We start from the raw sequence: 16,756 nt of genomic DNA, 5'->3' as shown, positions 1-16,756 counted from the left end.
TCACCTTCTGAGTTCTAAAGAATGGAATGTTGTTTCTAGAAACGGGAAGCAAACCTTGTTTTAATCATTAAATATTTCCTTTGTAAAAGTGAGAATATATATTTTTTATAACAATCATTTTTTAAAATCTACACCCAAAATATGGAAAACTGTAAAAATACGCCATTTTCCATATTTTGACACATTGAAACCCAAAACTTAGGCAAATGACATCTCCCCAGAATAAAACAAAATATATAATGAAAGAAACCATACACGACATAAAATTTATTTCCACATATATCTCTTTCACATTGTAGACATTGCAGATGTTTTATTTAATGTTTATTAGAGAAATGTTCTCATTCTTTATTAACTTAGTTTATCGCAGCAGCAGTAACTATTGAAATGAAATTACATAGCTCTAATTTAATAAAAAAAAACATATCTTTTTAGTATTTTCTTTTTACAAAGAAACGCGTGGTTTCCAGGGAACATTTCATCTTTCTGCAGCTTCTGCCTTTTGGAAGTGGGCGGGGTAAATAACAACGACTTTGTAGATCGCCATGTTTTGAGGCTTAGCCACACCCCTGAGCTGCAAATCCCTATTTTTCATTGGCTAAGACCGTAGCATCACCCACAGTTTGTCCAATGAGCGCAAGTGATTTCGGGATCGTGGGCGTCTCCCTCTACGCTTGCGCTGCAGACTAGAATTTGAGCTAGAGCTCTTCGACGGTGGCACGATTCTTGAGTGGAAAACCTATATATGTAAGTGTCAACAATATAATGTGTAGACTAAGTCCCCGACATATTTGTAATACAGCATAAGAATGTGCATGCTTATAAATGACCACAATGGTGATATTTTTTGTTATTTTCTGTGCTCATTCGTGTGCCTCAGCCGTTGGTATTTGCGACTGGTCGGGGTCGGGAAAGCTAACGTGCTACAGCTAAATGTGGTCGGAGATTCGTGGGGTCTTTCTCCCGTCTCCTCGACCATTTTGGTGTCCCTTATCCAACAGGGCTGAATATAATTTGATGCTTTGAACATTTGTAGAATTATATATGGCCAATAGAAGCCATAGATTCCATGTCTGTCGTTTTTGGTCACCGGGGAGCATGCTAGTAGCATGAAACGATAGGATAGGATAGGGTAGGTGAATGATTTTTTTTTTTTTGGTCCAGGCTAACTGAACCGAAATAAGATGGCGTCTCATTTTTTGTTTATAATTGTTTTTATGAACAATTTAGGTTTGGAGCCGACTGCATTTTTTCCTCTAATTCTCCATTTTCCAACAACTGTTTTATAGAAATGTTAAATCTACGTCAGTAGCGTTTTAGGCTCCCTTATTAGGTCCGTTGGAGTTGATGCTACTATTTGGTGAGTTGATGAATGGAACAATAGATACGGTCGCGTTTTCACCATATTGTCTTTAAAACAGCATTTTGACAGTACGTACTAAAATATCCACGAGTCATTATTTCTATAAACCGATATCACGGCAACGGTAAAATGTTCCTGACCGCAGTCGCTTATATCAGGGGTGTTATGGTTTCAACCGAAGGACATTGAAGGGGCCTTCAAAGATAAGCAGGTTTATGTGGGTAGGCTCGAAATGTTGAAGGTTGTGCTTTAAAAAAATGAACCAGGGTTCATGTCCGTTCTTAAACCTACAAGTTAAATGCTAAAAAAAACAAACAAGACATTCTTAAAATTGAAACAATTTCTACTATTCTTTTTAGATATTGTCTTCAAACTTAAGACACATTCTCCCCTTTTTAGTTATTTCATATTTTATGCAGCTTTAAAACTGTAAAATAGTTACAAATTTAAAAAAAATCCCTAAAAAGCAAACAAAAAAAGAAAATCTGGGTAAATTAAACTGTTTTGCTGAACTAAAAGTTCAGCTCAAAACTCCAGCAACGTCTTCAACGGGACTTAAAAAGAATGATAATTTTCTTGTTGTGCTTGTTTTGCAATATGTATTGGTATTTTCTCAACATATCCCACAATAGCAGTAATAAATTGATTAATCGGTAGTTTTTCCAGCCATATTAAATATTTAAAAAGTCCTTAATATTGACTCCATTGAAGAGAGGAGTATATAATCAACATTTTTTGGTGTACAACATAATATATGAATACTTTTGTAAGTTAATTGAAGGGTGAGGTCGGTCTGATGCACTGAAAATCCACATTCTCCAAAACAACTCATACTGATTTATCATTAAATTCATTTCAGCAAAAGTGCAGAAACAAACAACTAAAAAAGTAAATAAAATAAAAAAAGTCTTACTTCTTCAGACTTATTAGTTGCACTAGGGATTATTTAACAATTTGACATCTTTAAAACGGTGACATGAAATCAAATCGGTAGACGTTTTGCTGTTCTCCTAGCAGGGCAGCCTTTACTCACCACTTTTGTCTTTACTCCACGTCCTTTGATTGTTGATTTCCTCTCACAGAAACGAGGAGCGGCCGTGTCATTTCCCTCCAGAGAAGACACGTTTATCAGTGTTAATCACTGGGCAATAAAGTCACCAGCTTCACTAAAAAGAAAATGGTAACGTTGCAGCTTTTGTTTCATTTTCTTGGCCGTGTTAAGAATTAGCAGCACAAATGATCTACTATTGCGTAACTATTCAAATCAAATAAATTATATGTTCAGTGAGATTTAATTTGCTGTAAAAGCGTGAGCAGGCGGTCGTTCCAGCATACCTTAAACTTTATGTATGTGTGTAAAAAAAAATAAATAAAAGACTTTAGGGTTATTGATGCACTCAGATTTTGTTGTCACTGACATTTGATTTTTGCATTTAACATGTTTGTGCCTTCTTTCACCTTAAAGTCGAGCCATAAAACAAACAAATAAAAAGCAGATCTAACTTAAGAACTTGGGAATTCTGAGTTGATTCTAAAATGCTCAAAAATCGGTTTTAGTCTGTTTAATTTTTTTTTAAATGATATTTTGAATAATTCTTGAGGTTCTTTTATTTAAGAAAAAGCCAGGCAGCGAAGTTAACCTAACACTAGTCATTTAAGCTACAGAATCGTATGCACAAATGGGAGCTTACAGAATTTTTTTAAATCATTTTTTATTTGTTTACGCCATCTCTTCGTCTTGTGAGTCCCATAATTTACACAGAATTTCTAGACCCTTTGAATAAAAAAAACCTGGTTTCTGAAATAAAAATTGAATCGACTCTGAAAGATTTGCATCTCCAGTAAAAAAAAATGGTTTATAACTGTTTTTTTAAAGTAGCTTGGCATATTTGACTTCTGTAACCTAAGGATATGTTAAAACACAGAGGATATATGAGAGATGCTTGCATTGATTGACATTTAGCTGTAGTTTTACTACACCAGGATCAACAAATGAAACCTCTGAATACACATTAAATATGATTCGTACAACATTGCTAAAAGCACTGCTTGGCAAATTACCAAAGAGAATTAACACAAGTTTTTTTGTTTGTTGTTTTTTGGGGGGGGGAGAACCACCTGTTTGACATTAATACTTTTTTAAAATATATATATATATATACAGTTAGGACCAACAACTTTCATTATGACTTATGGACCCTAAGGTGGTGAGCTCCACCTTCGAGCTCCCAAAACCCAACACAAATGTACAAATTGTGGCATCAACGACTTTCCATACCAACTGCTTTGAACGCTGACAGAAATTATGTCACAATTTTGCAACAGGAAAGAAACTGGTTCTTTACTGCTTGTTTTTTCCTGCAGTTTAAAATGTTAAGGCCACATTAATGACATTGTTATTGTACAGAGTCGGAGAGAGTGCACACGGACCATACGGTACAGTTGTATGGGGTGGGTAACATAGACTTAGTTTTATTGCAATCTTTGGAATATTGCTGTGATAACAAAAAAAAAACATTAAAAAAACCATTTATTGCTACATTTTTAGGTATGTTCAGGCCCATACCTGCCACTCAAACTTGAATACTGCTCCAGTTTGATATCGGTTTCTTTAGGACACTAGTCCCTAGATGCGTCCTGGAACACGTGTTTCCGATTGACATTTTACACGTTTGTATTTAGAAAAAACTTTGTGAACGAGGCAGCCATGTTTGTAAAACCTTGGATTCAAATGCGTTCCTGTTTAGAGGTTTCTCTGTACTGTATACCATGTTTAGTCCACGCTGCTTCTACTTATCATCTGTTTTGAAGAACCTCCTCATTAATATCCTCCCTCTTCTGTTTCCAACCCCAGCCTCCCCTCGTTCGCCACAGAACGATGCGCGTCTTCATGAATGGCGACCGCCACGTCATGGCCAAACATTCGGCAATCTATCCAACACAGGAGGAGCTGGAGAGCGTCCAGAACATGGTGTCCCACACAGAGCGGGCTCTTAAGGCCGTTTCTGATTGGCTGGATAAGGAAGAAAAGGGAACTACAAAGTCTGAATTCGAAGATGGTGACAAAGACAGGTCAGGATAGAGTAGGTTGCACTTTCCTTTTGGTTACTTGATGATAATGAGGCAGACATCTAACTTTCTTCGTCTTCTAATAGTGAGCAGAAGGATCAGGCCACTCGGACTCTGCGTGGCGTTATGAGGGTGGGTCTGGTTGCTAAAGGTTTGCTGCTGAAAGGAGACCTGGACCTGGAACTGGTGCTTCTCTGTAAGGACAAGCCCACCGTCAGTCTGCTGGGAAGGGTGTCTGAAAATCTTCTTGCCCAGCTGCAGGTATGACTGACCTGAGTGAATCAGAGCAAATTTGTGTCAAACGTTGGTGTGACACAAATTTTTGTTTCGTTTCAAAGATACTAATACGCGTTTCCAGAGGTCGTGAAAGGCCAACTGACCTGTCCACCTTTAGAAAATCAAACAAACTTTGTGTCCATCAACTCTGCTGCGTTTGTGCTGATAACATTTTCATTTGTGCTGCCTTTGTTTTGAAGATATTAATTGAAGTTTAAAGGTCATAAGGTCGACATCTCCCCCTCACTTTACCCAAGTCAAATAAAATTAATGCCAAACATTTGTGCCATCAAAATTTTTTGTTTGTGTCACTATTGAATAGTAATCATTTAAAAACAACTGTTTCCAGATGTCAACCAGACAAAATACCTTTCAGTAACACCTTCAAAACAAAAGCAGCACAAATGGAAATTTTTGCACCACAAAAGCGTAACAGAGTTGGTCGACCTCTGTTAAGCCATGAAAAAAATTTTAAGAATACTTTTAAAACAAAAGCGGCACAAAAATAAAATTTGTCGCACAAACTTCTGCAGGGTTTCCCCCAGTGTGTTATAATAAGCCTGGCGGCCCTCCATGCTTTACTAGCCCCGTCGCCAGGCTAAGCGTTGCTTGTTTACATTTCTAGGGGAAAAAAGCAAAAAACTTTTTTTTTTTTTTTTTTTTTTTGAAAGCCGGGCTCTTTTGCTCTTAGCAGTTCACTACCAGAGCAGATTTGTTCCTAAAGGATAGCTTTTGTTGCTAAAAATATCAGCACCTCTAACAGCTTCTGTGTTGGATTTAGTGAAATATGGGAGAAGGGAGTTGTTTAAATGGCCAGCCTAAAAAGCAATAAGTTATAATCGCAGTTTACTAATTTGTATTTGTAAACTCTAAGATTAAACTCACAACATCAGATTGTTGCTATGGTAACAAAACAATCTAACTATGAATATTATTTCAAGTTTTACTAAGTAAACTTGCCAGCTCCTTAAAATCTTCACCAAGATGTATGACTGGAATATTTCTGTTCCTCTTGTATTTCCAGTAGTCTGCTCAAATGTTGTTGTTTTTTTAAAGTATGTCCTTTTCCTGTTTGTTCTTTCCAGACGATAACAGAAGACAAGTACATGGTAACACAGGACATCCAGAATGCGAGCATCATTATCCACAACACAAAGGAGCCACCTCTAACGCTCACAATTCACCTCACATCCCCTTTGGTCCGCGAAGAGATAGAGAAGGCGACCGCTGGAGGTAAGCCCCCCCAAACAAAGACTCCCGTCCTTCATTAGTGCTAACCTACTTCCAGCTGCGAGGTCAGGCAGGCAGCGAGGCTAGACAGATATTGTTTATTGGGCCTTCAATGGAGCTAGGGGACAAGAAGACCTTCAGATAATGAAACCCTGCTATGCTTATAGCTCTCTAGACACTCTCGTAGTTCCATGTAATGTAATTGTACATTTTTGATGGCCCAATATACAGTAAAGGGCAGGTAGTGTAACTATTGTTGAAGACATGGTTTCTCTTCCCCTTTTAAAGAGCAGGTAACCAATGAAATGAAGGCTTACTGAGAATTTACCTGAATACAAAACCACTGAGACCACTGTGTTTGCATGTGTTTTTTTTTATCATTGATGATGAACGGTTCGCATTGCAGCAAAAATGAGTAGCAAAAATCCAAAGTCTTTGTTTGACCCCACAGTGGGCTGTTAACTGCCTCTGTCTTGTCTTTTTTTCTGTGTTTATTTCTTAGCAAGAAAGGTCCAAGGTTACAGGTAATGACAAGGGGCACAGGAATTTGGCATGTAGAGGTCCTAGCAACCCTTAGCTTAGCATCATTGAATGAAAAGTTTGGTGAAGAGCAGGCTCTCTGCTTTCTGCCTTTTAGTCCCAGTGCTCAACAGCAGCAAGGCTTGAGCCTTGACTTTATCTGTAGCCCTGCACTAACAGCGATGCCCCGTTTGGGCCTTCGTCTCTGAGCCATCAGTTTTGCTGCAGTGTGGACTTGTTTTGATACCCACTTTTTGTGCATCTGATAATTTCTGCCTGTGGTTCCAATTCTGATTCTCTCTGTCAAGCCTTCTAGTTTGTCAATTTTTAGGGACGCTGGACCTTTGACCAACTGGCCGCTCTCTGTCTCGGAAGGGGCAAAGTGCAGTGTACCCAGTATGGGGGGCCAAGGGGAGGGGTTCCACTTCCTGTTAGAGTTGGAGAGAAAGCATCTGTTTGAGCTGAAACAACCATGGAGACAACCTCCCATTTGATACGTTTTTTTGTTTTTGTTATTTCTTTTTAATATTAGTCTTCACATAATTTTATGGCTTTTTTAACTTTGAGTTTTTACACAGCTTATGACTTAAGACACAACCCTGTAAGTATGCTGGGTTTTAAATTGCGATGCATCGATCAGAAATTCTACGGCCAGTTTTCAGTCTTCGGCTTTGGAAAAGCTCCGACCTGCTGGTACTGACATGGAACTTATAGTTCTCTGTGAGAACTAGCTCACTTTCTGGGTAAGGATATTTAATAATGAAATCGATGATAGAAAAATAAAAAGTTTTAGCAAAAACATTATTGAAAATCTTCAGATACAGTAAAAATCTTCCAGGCTACTTGACAAAAATAACGACCACAGACCTTTTGAGAGGCTTTAAGTTGCTTCTGTATTAAATTCTTCATTTTATTGTAACCACACAGAAACCTTTCTGTCATGATTAATTACTATTTATATTCCCATGAAATGTGATATCATAGAAAAAAGACAGTGATCACTCAGAGAATAGTTTAATCTGCCCTAAGGATCTTTCATTAGCGATTAGCATCCTCATTGCTAATTCCTACAGAGAATGTATTATATATTTCAATTTCCTTTAAAGTTGGTAGACCCTTCTCTTAAGCGTAACATTTCCAACGTTTTCAAATCCAGCATGTTAAAAAATAAGTCCGAAGGATAAAATGGAAAAACTCTGTTCTAACAACAACCAGCTTCCTGTTTGTTGACGCCTAACTTCCTGTTGCGTTGTCCTTTGTGAAAAGCCGACGTACCTCTGGGGGGGGGGGGAAACACATCGGTACAATACTGGAAACTGAGTATGTTGGAGTCTTCGCTCCGTAAAAATATCCACACTGAAGAGGAATATTAGCCTGTTTTAGTAGCACTTGTGATGCATTAACTGTCAGAAAACAAAGATAGGATGTTTAGCTTCCAACCAGCGATGAAGCGTAACACTTTTCTAGTTCTGGCCGCCACTGAATTTCTCGATGCATCTCAAGTTTCAGGTGTCTGTTTTTTTTTGTTTGTTTGTTTTTTTTTGTGGGGGCAGGGGAGGGTTGTGTAAAACAACATTAACTGGGAGGCTGAAAGCTTTGGGCGGTTCTCCAGTGGAGGGATCCCCTCCCCTTCCCCCTTCCTGCCTGTGGTTTGGGAAGGCTGCCTGTGTTCCCCCTGGCCGGCTGACAGAACTCCCCTTGGTCAAACTGTACCTTGTCTTCTTATTCCACCTGCCAATAGAAACGCTTTCAGTCATCGATCCCCCGGATGTTCTGGACAGGCAGAAATGCCTAACTGCCTTGGCATCTCTACGCCACGCTAAGTGGTTCCAGGTTTGAATCTTGTCTTTATTTGTCTCTAAAACAGATGTAGCTTTGAGTTTGGTTTTATGCTCTCTGTTCTTATATTATTTTAAAATTTCTTACATTTTCTCTCTTTTTTGTTTTGTTTTTGTTTCCTCTTTTGAGGTGTACTTCCTGTAGTATAATTTGATGACTTGGATGTTTGTTTTTTTAGGATATGTGTGTCATCACACGCTTCAGTCGCTTCGCTCACTTTTACAGGTTCTCTGATATTTAACACTGATACCAAACAGAAGCTGTTGCTTTTAGCCTTTCAGTTTCATTCGTTTGCTCATTTAGCGACACTTTTCGTTTTTAACTCCAATCAGCCAAATCCAGGAACTAATAGCCATGCATCCAGGTGCAATATTTCTAGAACGTCATCGTTGCTGTGAATGAGTCGGTTTTTTTTGTTTCCCCATAACTAAACAAGCAAGCTACTTACCGAGTGCTTTTTCTTTTTTTTTTTTTTTTTTCTTTTTTTTTTCTTTCCGGTGGCCCATGTGAGAGGGCGCGTGAGACGAACTGTTTCCATGTGGTTAACTGTGTTTTATCCCTCATAGTCCTGCTGCCTGTGTCACCTCTGGCTTGTCACGCTGTAACAGTCAGTGCTCCATCTCAGCAGCTTGTTAAGTGTAGAGTATGTGGCCTCGACCTCTCCTGCTCTCCTGGCTGCTTTTGTTAGTGTGTGTGCCACAAACTCAACAGGAATATTGCACCTCGAGTCATTTCTAAGTATTTCTATCTCTAACTCAACCGTGACCTCCCCCCCAATACATCTCCTTTTAAAGTGACGGCACATGTTTTTGCACAGCCTTTTTGTAATGGTTTAACTTGTTTGTCACATTGGCCTAGAATTGAGTTTGAGGTGGTTTTATTCACTTCTTTTTGTCTGATCTTTGTTAGATGCATGTCCCCCCTTCCTTCCTCTTCCAAAGACAGAATTTGTTTACACCTGATAACTAAACCAACAGTTATTTGTATGTGTGAACTATATGATCATTCTCATACGATCTTACAAAGCAATCCTTTAACACCTGGGGAAATCTCCCATAACGACAAAGCTAAGCTGTAATAGTCTGTGGCTCCATTTTTATTCATTTCTGTTACATGTGGGTGTTGATCATGCTTGTCTCACGTCGTCGTCTCTTCTAGACTAAAACTGCCCACCTCCCATCTCGTCCACCCCCCCGCTCCTGCTTGTGTTTCCAGGCCAGAGCCAACGGCCTGCGCTCCTGCGTCATCGTCATCCGCATCCTTAGGGACTTGTGCGCCCGAGTCCCCACGTGGGCCCCGCTTCGTGGCTGGGTAAAGACCGATTATTGTCCAAATGGAAATTCTAAAACTAATTTTAATTTATCATGCAATCAATTGATTTATTCACTTATTGTGACCAGATTAGTGCAAATCTCTGTTACATTAAAAACATTGGAGGTAAAAAAAAAAATAGTCAAAAAGTTCAAGTAACACTGCAGAGAATCATCCCGTCAGGGAGTTAAAAACTTTTCGTGCTTCGCAGCCGCTGGAGCTGGTCTGTGAGAAAGCAATCGGCACAGGGAACAGGCCCATGGGGGCAGGCGAAGCTCTGCGGAGAGTTTTGGAGTGTCTCGCTTCGGGGATCCTCATGACAGGTACGCACTCAGCTCCTGGGTGTTTTGTGCCTTTAATTCATTCCAAATAACATTCTGAATTGCCATCTTGAAGATGGTCCTGGAATTTACGACCCATGTGAGAAGGACGCCACAGACGCCATCGGTCACCTGGATCAGCAGCAGAGAGAAGACATCACAGCGAGCGCTCAGGTGAGTCCAGCAAAGTCGTTTGCACATTTTCAGGTAATTAATCCTGTGATTTACTAAAATGTCATCTCTGCCGCTGTCAGCACGCTTTAAGGCTGTCGGCTTTTGGGCAGCTCCACAAAGTTCTCGGAATGGACCCGCTTCCGTCAAAGATGCCCAAAAAGCCTCGCAGCGACACCCCGATTGATTACACAGGTACTGGAATACTGCAGCAACAAGAGCAGCTTTTGGGTTTGATTTTGTTGTAACGGGATAATTCAATGTGTTGTTCAGTGCAAATCCCACCCAGCACAGCGTATGCCCCACCTATGAAGAGGCCTATAGAAGAAGAAGAAGGAACCGATGATAAGAGTCCAAACAAAAAGAAGAAAAAACTGCAGAAGAAATGTAAGTGTTCCTGTAGCACTGGGAAACATAGATTTGTTGTTTCTGTTCTTTTGGACTGGCATGAAAGCTGAAAACCCTTTTTCTGTTTGGTTCCCAAAGCTGCAGAAGAAAAGGCGGAGCCGGCTCAGTCAATGAACGCCCTAATGAGGCTGAATCAGCTGAAACCAGGTCTGCAGTACAAACTGATATCTCAAACCGGTCCGGTTCATGTTCCAGTGTTCACTATGGCGGTGGAGGTGGACGGGAAGACATTTGAGGCTTCTGGTCCATCCAAGCGAACCGCCAAGCTGCATGTAGCTGTTAAGGTGAGAGCAGTTTCCTACATATGTGATTAGATACATGTATGGAACAGATTGGATCATAAATTTGCTAAAAAATGTTTGTTGAAATTGAAAAAAGAAAAAAAACTTGAAATTTTTTTTTTACTTTTTTTTTTTAGTTAAGTTTTTTTCTGTTTAAATTTTTGAGTTCTAATCCTTTTTTTTTCAGTTGCAATTTTTTTCCTATAGTTTCAAGGTTTTCAGTTGAATTTTTTGTCTCATTTTTTTTCTGTTTTTAAAAAGAAAATTTTGAAACAGAAAATGTCAAAATTTTCTGTTTGAATTCATTTTTGCTTCAAATCTCTTCAGTTTGAATTTTTATTTTCCATGTCAAATCTTTTTTCAGCTTAAATTTTTTTTTTTTTGCTTTTCAGTTGCAGGTTTTATTCTTGTTTCCATTTATTTTCAGCTTCAATTTTTGGTTACATTTTTTTGGTTTCAAAATCATTTTCAAATTTTTCAAATTTCTTTTCCCCCCCATCTAATTTTTCTTTTCACATTACATGTTTTGTTTTTTTTTTAAGTGTCAAAAAACAAAATTGAGCAAACTTTATTTGGAGCCAAATTTATCTCCATTATACATGGTAGTTTGCTGTTTTTATCTAAATGAAAGTGAATTTCTTTGGGTGTGTTCAGGTACTGCAGGACATGGGCCTACCCACCGGGGTGGAACTGAAAAGTACTGAAGTCGCTGTGAAATTGGAAGAAACTGTGGTAGCAATCACTGCAGAAGAAGTGAAGCCAGCAGTAACCCCCACCGAATCGTCCACTGCCGCACCCGGCGCCACTCCAGAATCTGCCGAGGTAAGCGTCAGCTGACATGAGATGGTGTTGAACAGTCGGACCTGTTGTCCTCACCCGTCTCCTCTCCGTCAGACGGCTCGCCAGCAGGGACCAATCCTGACCAAGCACGGCAAGAACCCCGTGATGGAGCTGAACGAGAAGCGCCGTGGCCTCAAATACGAGCTCATCTCTGAGACGGGCGGAAGTCACGACAAGCGCTTCGTCATGGAGGTGGAGATCGACGGGCAGAAGTTCCAGGGCACCGGGTCCAATAAGAAGGTGGCCAAGGCGTACGCGGCCCTGGCTGCTCTGGAGAAGCTGTTTCCTGAAGGCTCTGCTCCTGAGCCTGCTAAGAAGAAGAAGGGACTGCCCATGGTAAGCAGGAAACGATCGTTTTTCAATAGCTGAGGGTCCAGACCGCGTAGGACAAGAGTCTACGTTTTACCTCTCTGATTCCTTTACAAATGTTAAAACAAAAAACAAAACAGAATTTCACAGTTGTGGTGTTTCCGTCGAGTAAAAAACGCAGTTAAAATTACACATGAATACTTTTGTTTTCACAATAAGCCATTAAAAAATATGGCACGCCATCATCGTCCAACTACTTCCTGTTGTCGTCGTCTTCGTGGTTTGTGCAACATCTGGTTGTTCATGTGACTCGTGATGCTAAAAAAGTTATTCCATCGCAGTTTGCAAAAATTAACCAATTTTTATACGGTCAAAGAAAACCCGCCTCCTCTTAGAGACAAAATTTATTGAAGACCAAAAGTGTTTTCTAAATTGCCATGATTAAGCTAATTTATTTTCGAAATGTCAAATTGTGCAAATTGCTTACCTGGTCAATGAAAATGCAGCTAGCGTTCACCTTCGCTCACAAATTGAGATTGGAACAACTAAGGTGTATTGTGACCTGACATTATCAGTTGTAAAAAGAAAGAATTAAAAAGAAAGGTATCTGTGACTGGCCAGAAGAAGCAATCGGTGCATCTCTACACTTTTTTTTGGATGTAATACGACAAAAAAGGATTAAGAATACTCCCAGCAGGGTACATTTGTTGTTTTTTTTTTTCCTTACGACTCATTTTAAAACATCTTTGTATCCATTTCAGCACCAACCGTTTGGCCTGGACACCGGCATGCCCAGAGGCAGAGGGAGAGGCCGAGGCCGCGGGAGAGGCAGAGGCTTCAATAACGGAGGTGGCTACGGTCAAGGAGGTAGGAACCTTCTTTTCCTGTTTTTTGTAGACTTTGACTGGACCTGCAGCCACTAAACGTGTGCTTTCCTCGTCAGGTGGATTTGGAACGTACGGATATGGGAACAACACCAACTCTGGCTACAGTGAGTATTTAGTTTCATCACCTCTAATGCTGCCGTTTGACGTTTTATCTGTTTATTCTTGATGAAAGTAGAAATGAACAGTGTGGGGGATTGTGTTGGCAGAGATGCTTGTGCATCCTGCAGCTTGTTGCAACACACCAGGGCGGGAGGCGGGGTCTGGTGTCTGTATTAAAAAGAAAAAAGAAAAAGCTCCTTAATGCCTTGCTGGGATTATCCTTCCTAGCTGAGTGATTTTACATTTCTCTGCTTTAAGCCACAGGGGTTGAATCAGTTTTTTTTTTCTTTCCCCACAAGCCTCCTCTTATGAGTTTCCCTTTCTTCATTCTGGCAGCCTGGTTTGAAGACTGACCTACCTGAGCGTGACAGGAGCAGAGAAATCTAAAAAATAATAATAATAATAAAATGTCCAACACAATAAAAAATAAAGACATAATCTGACCTAACACAGCCTGCCATTTTTTAAGGCAGAAGAAAAATTCAAAATAACCTAATTTTGATATATTTTTTTTTTTGTTCCCCCCCCTTCTCTGCCCTGTCTCACTCTTTAGGTGACTTTGTCTCAGACTACTATGGCTACCCCGAGTTTGCGACATAGAACTCCCCCTCCCCTAACTCCAGTGTTAGAAAATAATAATAAAAAAAACAACAACCTGTTGAGAGGATTTGAATGGACAAAAATACTCAGTAGTGTTCCAGCGAGATCAGAAAGTCACGTCACCATCAAGTCCACAACCCCCGGGGACAAAGTGACTCCATCTAACCTGTCTTGCCAATCCCACTTGTCACGTCCAAGCCGCCTCTGGGGAGACGATCCTCCACTGCATGCACGCAGCCATAAGACGAACCTCTGTACCCGTGGATGCACCTGAACACACCAGACCCGTTTTTAACTCAGTGTCTTCTCGTAGTCCGGACGACCAGTGGGGAGCCGGACGACACGTTCTGCCTTTCGGGACGTCTCCGCCTCCACTCTTTTAGATGGAAACAACTCGTGACATCTTCCTTTCTGTTTTTAACTGTGTGTCTCTTGTCACTTCCAACCACAATTGACCTCATTTTAATGAAACTACATTATTTTTCATCAAATCTGTTATTTCCCTGTCTTGTTAGCACTACAGAGTTAGAAATAAACTAGCTGCATGTAGGTCTTACTCTGGCACTGTCTAGTTTTTGTTTGCTTCTCGCCCGATCTGCATCTGGCGGCTGGCAAAGACGGAGGCTTGTTTGTGCTCAGACTGGATCGATGTAAGAATGTGTTTGGTGTGAGAGGATTTCCTCACTCTAGCTGTTTTTATATATGTTCTTTTTATTAATAAATGTTGCATTCATGACTGACTTAAATCGTTGGTTGCCTGTTTACGACACACAAGCTGGAGCGAACAAAATGTCTGCCCCCATTTTAAGCCTGTGCTATGCTGTCGCTCCCTAGATTACTACGACGACGGGGCAAATGGCAGCGCCGGGGTATCGAGCAGCCTCTCGGGCGGACTTCCGTTCAGCTCCACAGAACCACCGGCTCCAGGCTCCTATGGGTCATATTATCAAAATGAAGGGTCCTATGCTGCCCCGGCGGCCAACAAAATGCCCAAAAAGAAACCGCCCATGCAGAAGGCCGGTCCACCGGGAGGCTATCAGTCAAACGTCTCCATAGGGCAGGGGTCGTATAACCAGTACGGGCAAGCGAAGAAGAGTTTCAACCAGAACCAGGGGGGTGCAGGTGGTTATTCCTACAGCACTGCCTACCCCAGCCAGGTGACGGGGGGAGCGGGTGCTGCGGCTGGGGGTAACCAGGAGTACAGTTATGAAGGTGAGTTTCATCGGTTTTAAAGCTTTAAAAACAGTCCCTACGCAGTCTGGAAAAGTTCGGCATTGTACTCAGGAATACTGTTGGAAAATGTGCTATAGATAACTTAAATGTATGTACACTTCATGATCAAAAATAAAGTTGGGAAATTTTCATGTGAAAATGCAGGAAACAGTTTGTGCATCCCTATAAAGTCTTAAACTTGTATCTAAAATTAAGGAATTAAATGTCTTTGAAATTTTTTTTAATTTGGCCTTAAATGTTAGTCACAAGTCTTAATCTCATAGCTAGCTAGCTTTTCTAGAACAACATTTGTCTTTTGGCATTTTCTCAAAATCACTTTTGACAAAAAATTACTTTGGCCGTTACTTTAGGAAGGTGACGATAAAATGCTGCGCGGAATCTGCAAGAAATCTGAGTAGTACGTGGGTTAAGACTATAGAGAGCCGTTTGCATTGTGAGAAACACACAGCTGCTGTCAAGAGTCACAAATGGACCTTAGAAACGTCAGTTTTGATTCCCTGGCGTGTCGAAAGCTCCCCAGAAAATGGTCTGCGCCACTACTACTTACAGCATCAACTCTGAAGTTGGAGGTTTAGTGGATTTTTAAACACGGCGGTCAAGCACCAGTATTATCTGTTGAAGAATTGAACCTAAACCAGGTTGTTATTGTTGAGGGAAAACAGCTGAAGAGAAAAAGCATAGAGTATGAAACCAAAGAATACAGCAACAGATGACACATGGAAGAATGGTGGTAGGTTATGATCAACACAGCGGTATTGCGTTTATAGTTAATGCATAAATTGGGGCCGTATTCTCCTAAAACGAGCCTTCTAAAAGTTCGAATATTTTGTCCCACTTTTTTTTTTTTATAATCACCTCTCTTTGTTGCTTCCAGGTTTCACCCCCCAAACCAATTACAGCACACAGGGAGGAGGCAACCAGGGATTTCCAGCCAACCACACCCAGTACCCCGGCTTCGGCAGGGGCGACAGCAACATGAGTTACCAGTACAGATAGGCTGCTTCCACTGGGCCCGTGAATCACCCCGCATCAGTATCTCAACCCTTCTCCAAAGAGAGCAATGGAAGACTTGCCTGTGCTCTTTGCCTTTTTTCCATGTCTGCTTCCTATGTGCTTTCGGGTTTAGATGTAGCACATGTTGGCACACTTTGAGATTTGTAGACTTTTTAAATGTCTAATCCGAGCTGTGGTTGAAGTTAGTGGTCTGTTTCGGTATGATTAGTTCAAAGTTTTGTTTATATTTATTTTTTAATTTTTTTTTGTTTTATGTTCCTGGTCTTTACCACTAAATATGAAGACTGATTCCTAAAACCTATTTTTAAAACAAGACTTCAGTTTTTTTTTTTTTTTTTTTTTTTTTTCCTTTTTTCTTTTTAATGGCTGGACAAATGTGAAAAATAGTTTCACCTTTTATTATTTTTGCTCCGTTTTGTGGTAACGTCAAAATGTACGCCGATAGCTTCTTTTTACCAGCAGTGGTTGTGATTCTTTTGACTGTTTTTGCTATTTACCTGAGGTGATGTGACGGTTTCACCATCTGATTTTCGAAGATAACTGGAACATATATTCTGCTGTTAAATTCACATCTCTGCTCAATGTAGCTTTTAAACTGGGTGGGGTTTTGCTCTTGTTAATGTGTAACAGAGTGTTTGTATTAATAAATCCTTTTTATTTTGAATTAACAGTTCTGTTTACACAGATTGGGTCTTTGTAATGTGGCTAATTATAGTTGACATACTGTAAACCAACTTTGTTTTGCGAACCTCCGTATGAAATTATTGAACCTCTCAATGTAGTTCAGTTTTAACAGCTTGTTAATGAAGCCTTACAGTTACATGTAATATTGAAATTAAGGTAAGATGTTGAACTTATGAACTTTAATACTTAAAGTAGTTAAAATTCAAATATCCTCAATTGAACTTTGGTTATCTCACAATTCTTTACCTCTGTCAAAAAACTAAAGTTTTAACAGTTGAATGGAAGAAGAAAAGTATGGCAGAA

The 16,756-nt window shown here is 40.1% G+C and overlaps 1 protein-coding gene across 5 annotated transcripts; it reads left to right on the top strand.

Moving 5' to 3' along the window:
* Positions 1-610: 610 nt before the first annotated feature.
* Positions 611-16,439, top strand: ilf3b (interleukin enhancer binding factor 3b). 5 transcript variants are annotated; one of them, XM_008415368.2, is made up of 18 exons: positions 611-747; positions 2,446-2,543; positions 4,218-4,435; positions 4,519-4,693; positions 5,794-5,941; positions 8,199-8,290; positions 9,512-9,607; positions 9,819-9,930; positions 10,004-10,101; positions 10,182-10,293; positions 10,372-10,485; positions 10,585-10,790; positions 11,442-11,609; positions 11,682-11,963; positions 12,698-12,803; positions 12,880-12,927; positions 14,357-14,734; positions 15,630-16,439. In XM_008415368.2, the coding sequence occupies exons 2-18, from the start codon at positions 2,541-2,543 to the stop codon at positions 15,749-15,751; spliced, it is 2,478 nt and encodes an 825-aa protein (XP_008413590.1). In that variant the 5' UTR covers positions 611-747; positions 2,446-2,540; the 3' UTR covers positions 15,752-16,439. The 5 variants fall into 5 exon arrangements, with proteins under 5 accessions (XP_008413590.1, XP_008413588.1, XP_008413592.1 ...); XM_008415366.2 differs by having other exon boundaries at positions 9,455-9,607; XM_008415370.2 differs by lacking the exons at positions 14,357-14,734; positions 15,630-16,439 and adding an exon at positions 13,476-14,262.
* The last annotated feature ends 317 nt before the right edge of the window (positions 16,440-16,756 follow it).

Source organism: Poecilia reticulata, chromosome 8 (genome assembly GCF_904066995.2).
Source record: "Poecilia reticulata chromosome 8, P_reticulata-male-v2, whole genome shotgun sequence".
In the NCBI taxonomy this organism is placed as follows: domain Eukaryota; kingdom Metazoa; phylum Chordata; class Actinopteri; order Cyprinodontiformes; family Poeciliidae; genus Poecilia; species Poecilia reticulata.
Note: the sequence above shows the minus strand (reverse complement) of the source record. Positions and strands in the feature narration are given on the sequence as shown.